This window comes from Myiozetetes cayanensis, unplaced genomic scaffold (assembly GCF_022539395.1).
Source record: "Myiozetetes cayanensis isolate MyiCay16 unplaced genomic scaffold, myiCay2020 scf4, whole genome shotgun sequence".
Lineage (NCBI taxonomy): Eukaryota > Metazoa > Chordata > Aves > Passeriformes > Tyrannidae > Myiozetetes > Myiozetetes cayanensis.
Window position 1 is genome coordinate 20614113 of NW_026087631.1, and position 6169 is coordinate 20620281.

The 6169-nt window shown below is 38.9% G+C and overlaps 1 protein-coding gene across 1 annotated transcript; it reads right to left on the reverse strand.

Moving 5' to 3' along the window:
* Positions 1 to 685: 685 nt before the first annotated feature.
* Positions 686 to 6032, reverse strand: CUNH9orf40 (chromosome unknown C9orf40 homolog). Its single transcript, XM_050329338.1, has 2 exons — positions 5712 to 6032; positions 686 to 2013 (listed from the first exon to the last, which is right to left on the reverse strand). The coding sequence occupies exons 1-2, from the start codon at positions 6030 to 6032 to the stop codon at positions 1855 to 1857; spliced, it is 480 nt and encodes a 159-aa protein (XP_050185295.1). The 3' UTR covers positions 686 to 1854.
* Between the last annotated feature and the right edge of the window lie 137 nt (positions 6033 to 6169).

Below are 6169 nucleotides of genomic sequence, written 5' to 3' on the forward strand. Positions count from 1 at the left end.
CTATTGCTAGGACATACTTACTGTGTATGAACCTCCAAGCAGATTTTAAGTGACTACAGTGTGCTGCAAAGATACTAGCTAATAATGCAAAATCCTGCATCCTCAGAATACCAGATGGTGTGAAATATTTTAAAACCCCATAAACACAGGAACGCATATAATATCAAGGGTAAAAAAAATCCTAAGTAATGTAACCAAACCAAACACTTCAACAAATTAATAAATCTATTTCTTCACTAAGTTGTATTGGTTAGAGTAAACATGAAATAGCAATTGCATTCTTACCAGAAAAGATTTTTAAAAAACATTTTCAAGTATCTCCTAAGACAAGTCGATGCATTTGGACTTAAAATGTTAAAAATGTCTTCCAAAAAATACATATTGTCCAAATATGTATCCAGCTAATCTAACAGAAGGTAGAAGGATATCCAAAGAAGCATCATGAAATGCCTGAGTCACTAAACCTCGTTCTTTCTTCAGCAGGTATTCAGAGACTCTAACAAGCTAAATGAATATGCAATAAACAAATACAGATACCTATACTGGAAAACAGTTTCCAAATTGTTTACCAAGAAAGCTAACAAGTTGACTATTTTAAGCAAAAAAGAGCTAATAAATCAACGAAGTTACAGAAGCAAAAATTTTAAGAAATAAAGTCAAGAACTTCACACAGTAATAGTCACAAAGTTTTCAAACACATGCAGGTAAAACTTTATTGTCCTTTAGCAAATACATTATAAAAAAAAAATAAAATTCAAAAGTTGCCTTCTTTAATGATGATTCCAGAAAAAATACAATGTTTTCTATCCTCAAAGACATATCAGATTTGCAAAATGTAACAGTCTTGCCATACAACTTCGGTCTATTATATTAAAGACACGTATTTCTAATTGTACTTCAGTTCGTAAATAAATTGCAAATCACAAGCATTAAGTTCATATTTCACAGCAAAAAACACTAATTCTATGAACTTCAGTAAAAATTTTCTGCAAAAATTCATAGTCTCTGCAAAAACTACACCTCAGTCAGTAAAGTCTGAAAAAGTGTATGCGGTAATTTAATATTGCATTAACTTTGTTTGACACACCTGCACAAACCTGCCATTTAGATGCTACCAACTGTTTCAGAGCTAATGTCACAAGGACTAAGAATAGCAGTAATCCAAGAATGGACCAGAACCCTAAAAGATGGGTGCCAACTATTATGCATAATGTTAAAGAAAGAAAGTGAAAAAACTTTTCCACAATGAGAATGTGAAAAACTTTCAGAAGAATGGCAGCTTACAGAAGAAAATATCCCCTTTTCCTTCCCCCTCTCTGCCACACAAATTTTTGGTTTGCACAGAAAAGGGAATGTTTTGTCTAGTCTTGACAGAGTCTTATTTTTTGGTTTAGCTATTACACAGAAAAAAAATCACTACAGTTCACGTGCTTTATGATAAATTCACATGTTAAATACTTCACTTTCAGGTACCACAGTTATGTCTTTTTGTTCAGGACAGATAAAATGATTTTCCATTTCCTTTGACATGTAAAATATCCATTTGTTTCTTTCAAATGCACCCCAAAGTTCTAACTTTCTGTATTCTTCTTTTAGTCTTCTTCCCTGTTTTCAAGTATTCTTGTTAGGCATCGTAGCCTCCTCCATATACTGCACATCTCCAGAGAGCTTACTAAGGAGTACCTAATGCCGATTATCCCTTTCACTTAGGCAACTCAGATTTGCTTTTGCAGACTGCCACAACAGTTTCTTCAATACCACATAAGCATGCTTATTATTCAGCCAAGTAACAAAACCTGAATCCCACTGGAAACAAGTTTCCAGTAAGTAGATGTACAGCTATGAAACAACTGCTCAGGTTTCCATTTCAGTGTCTGTGGTATCAGTCTTCGAAGGATTTCTAACGTTTGATGGAGTCTCCTCAACTAGGTTCTGAATATCAGACAAATCAATAGTGGGCAGCGGTGTTCTCCAATACAGGAATGAGTTATACGGACAGAATTCTTCTTCTTGCTTTGAAAAGAGACAAATAGACAAAGAGGTAATAAAACATTAATGTGTATCCCAGCAGTAAAAAGAAACTTTTTATGTAAGAAACTAAAACAAGGATGACTTACACAGCTGTTCTATATTAACAGTTCTTAAAATTTTAGAATTTTGAAGTAATCACAATTTATTCTGCCTTTTTAAATACTCTTGCAAAGAACTGTCACACAACCTCTGTGAAATACTTTCATAACTGCACCAATTTCTTCAACTTACAACTTTTGTACAGAAAAATACTGTAAAAGTTGTACAATTATTGGACTTTGTATACAAAACTGCTCACTGCTTTTTCTTCTCATAACTGTATGCAAATTTCATGCACATTTAAAACATTCAGAAGAAAGTATTTACCTACTTTACATCAACTCAGATGATGACAACTGCAAGATAAATAAGGCATTGCATAGTGTTTAAACCACATTTTGTCTCTTCTGTGTCTAAATTTCATACTCAAGAGAGGAAAGTTCAAGAACTGGAAAGCAGTATCAGAAAAATCTTGGAGCAACATGTACTTATCTAATATTTTATTATGGAATTACATTTTTAAAAAAATTGTTTTAAACGTCTATTAGAAAACACGCTGCCTGTTTATAACCATGTCATTGTTATAAACAGTGGCCAATCTGGGCACTTTTCTATGGACATGATACAAAGATGAAGAGGAATTCTTAAGTCATTCCTTAGGTCTTGAATATGTATTTTCTTCTGATATTTAAAAACAGTAAATACTCACACAAATCTAAAATAATTAATTTCCATATAATATTGCTTTGCATTTTTCTAACATACAATTAGAATTTTAAAATATTTTACTTTACTGTCTCAGCCGTAACAAGTGTTAACAAATAAGCTGGTATAACTGTTTCGGTATTTCTCAGACCATAGTGTGGCCTGTGGGGGGCAGTGTACGCATCACCACAATCTACATCAACTTCTCTGGGTCTCTACAGTATGGCTTTTGAAAATATTCATGATTTGTCTCCTGGCTTTACCACAGAATAAAAAAATGTAACATTCAAAAAATAGTAGTATCATCCCTATATACCATCTCACGTACCGAAAAATTATGCTTCTTCTCACTTCCGAAAAGAGAGACACATGTAAATTCACCATACTGGCCATTTAAAGAAAACATCTGTCTGTTTTTTACCACAGAGACTTCTCCTGAACTGTACACAATCTGTTGTACTAAGTATTCTGTTTCTACTGCAAAACCCTGCATTATTCAAGACCTATAATAATTAAGAGAGAATGAAAGGTGCAGATGTTTCATAGCAGGAAGATGGCTCTGTGCCTGTAGGAGTAATGTGAACTTGCTCACTGGGAAAAGACTGTCTTCAGAAAATAACAAAGAACAAACATTCCCATTAATGGGAATTGAGACCAAAACCAATTAAATTTTATAGTGCCAGTGTACTGCACAGCATTGAAAACAATCAACAACGTGTGGAAGGGATGGTTTTCCAGTCTGTATTCCAAACTAAGCAGCCTCACTCACACAGAACTGTGCACGACAGATTGCAAACAAATTCTTTAAAAAAATCTCTGCCAGTGGAGTTTCAGAAACTGTCAACTACCTTTACAAATACTCCCATATGTTTAATCTGAACTCTCTTTACATTTTAATAAGTTTCTGCTCATGCTGAGAGCTAAGTACTTAAAAACAGAATCCTGTACTTTGTATGCACAGAGTAAATGACTGCATGTTTGTTACAAAGCGACTAGAATCCAAAGTGTCATAAACACAAAAATACTTTTTGCATACTTTTAATTTTGGACTCAGACTACATGCTTGATTAAACTCAAGACTGTTCAAGTCTACAGAGCAGTATTTCAGCGTATTGGTAACTCCCAGATTCAGTGAGTAAATGAAAAAAACAATCAAGCACAAAAGACAGGCACAAACGCTAAACATTCACACCTAAAGGGCAAAACAAAGAATCAAGTATTCATATTCAGCTCATAGATTTCAACGTGTGTTTTGAGAATAAATTTTATCAAGATAGGTGACATGTAGCAAGCTCAGAGATACAAATGCTCAGTCTCTATGGACTAAGTTGTTTAATTTTTAAGAACTAGTCTTCCAACTCTAGTTGCAAAAGTGGGCTTGCAAATAAAATTAAAATAATATTTCTTCTCTGGCCAACTGTAATATAATTGGAATTGCTTTAAACTTCAACAGCGTGAAATTACTGTATTTTTAGAAAGCTGTAAAAATCATCATCAGAAATATCTTTATAAAAGATTTAAAATATATGGGGAGGAAAACACTGGAAAAAACATCCTTGCCTCAGGTGCTAACCAAGCTTTATTTTAAAACTAGAACACTTTTTATATAATATTGTACTTAGAGAAACAACCCGTTAAAAATATAGTCCTACAAAAATATTTTATACAGATTAATACTCTTCGGTGCGTGGACATTCAAGGGGTTTCTCGTCTTCCTACCACTGCTAAAGCTCACAAAACTATGCCAGATAACCCTAGGGATAAGTAAATAATCCAGCATTATATTTGTGATGGAGTTAAACTGCTCTTTAGAGGTTTGCTTAATTTGTTTAATTGCTATGCTTCAAAACACACTTGTTCCCTCTTCAGAAAAAGAGATTCCTGTTTAAAAGGCACAACCTAAAAAGGCTGTATAATTTTCACAGGACATAGAAATTTTCCTCAAATTTTCCTTTTTGCCCTAATTCTACCATCCATCACCAAAAAAACCCACTAACCAACCAAACAAGTACCAAAGAAAACATGAAAAGTCAGAGCAAGAGAAAGAAAAGCCACTGTTTTCTTTATAGATGAGTGTTATACTGAGAAAGGCCCCAACATCTCAAAACCAGTCTACAGCTGTAATTCAAAGTCCACCCAAACTGATTAGTTTCTGCTACTTCCTTATCACTTGATTTAATATTTTAGTCTTACTTTAAAAGGTCCATGTGGGATGCAAATTGAGTTTACATGCATCAAACTTCTAGATAGGTGTGAAAGTTGACTTAGCATTTTAGTTTTGGAAAACTAAAACTTTCTTGGTACCAAATTATGTTTTCTGAACCGTCATGTAAAGCACGGTCAAACCAGAAAGAACGCAGACTGTTCAAAGTTAACCAGAAAAGTCACTTCAATATACCCTGATCATTAAATCACTGATGCCCTTCCTACGACCACCGACTTCAACAGATGTTTTGGTTAAAAGGCACTTTGGTATTGCTAATAAATGGCAAAACACGGAGATCAAGAAGTTGATGCTGTAAATGAGCCTGACCCTCACTCTCACCCAACAGAGATGCTACTACAATAACCTCTGAAAGCTTTCAGGACGCTGTTGGAAAGGGATGAGGCAGAGTACAGACTCAGTAAGGGGAACTCCTGGAAGGCTGTTTTCCATCAGTTTTTCCATGGCGGAGGGAGGAGGAAGGAAGAGAATAGAGAGAAGAAAGCTGGATGCTACTTCTCTTGTTTCGAAAACGAAAAAAAAAGAAAGGAAAAAAAAATTTTTTTTAAAGAGGCCCACAGCCGATTAACCCCAGAAGGCACAGAAGGGGCCCGCAGTGCCGTGCCTGTCTGAGGCCCGCCCGCACCCCCCGGTAACGCTTCAGCCGCTGCCGGCACCGCCCGCCCCTTTCCCTCCCCGGAGGCGAGGGGCCCGGCCCGCCCCGCTCCGTTACCTCGGCGGCGGCGGAGGCCCGCTCTTCGCCCCGGCCACCGGCGCATCCTTCCGCCGCCCGCTCGTCCTGTGGCGCCGCGGGCTGGCCGCGCCGCCGCCCCTCGCTGCCCCCCTGCCCCGGCGGGGCCCTGGCGGCGCTGGGCCCGGGCCGCTTCCCCGGCGGCGCCTCCGCCTCCTCCAGCGGCCGCTTCGGGGCGGCGGGGCCGGCGCGCGCCGCCTCGACCCGGGGCCGCCGCTCGGCCGCGCGCGGCACGGGCGGCGCGCGCAGGAGCCGCTTCACGGGCACGTGACACATCAGCGGCTCCGCGCGCCGCTTGGGCATGAGGGGCCGCGCGCCGGACGCTCCGCGTAGCTCGCGACCTCCGCCCGCACCGGCAGCGCGGCCGCGCACCCACCGCGCATGCGCGCCACGCCCGCCGCCGCGCTCCCTCACGGGAAACCCCCAGCGGTAAAGGAGAG

Excerpts from the sequence above, each read along its gene's own strand:
- CUNH9orf40 (XM_050329338.1), bottom strand. The coding sequence starts at position 6,032 with ATGCCCAAGCGGCGCGCGGAGCCGCTGATGTGTCACGTGCCCGTGAAG. Across the intron at positions 2,014-5,711 it reads GGGCCTCCGCCGCCGCCGAG|CAAGAAGAAGAATTCTGTCC; the intron begins GTAACGGAGCGG and ends CTCTTTTCAAAG.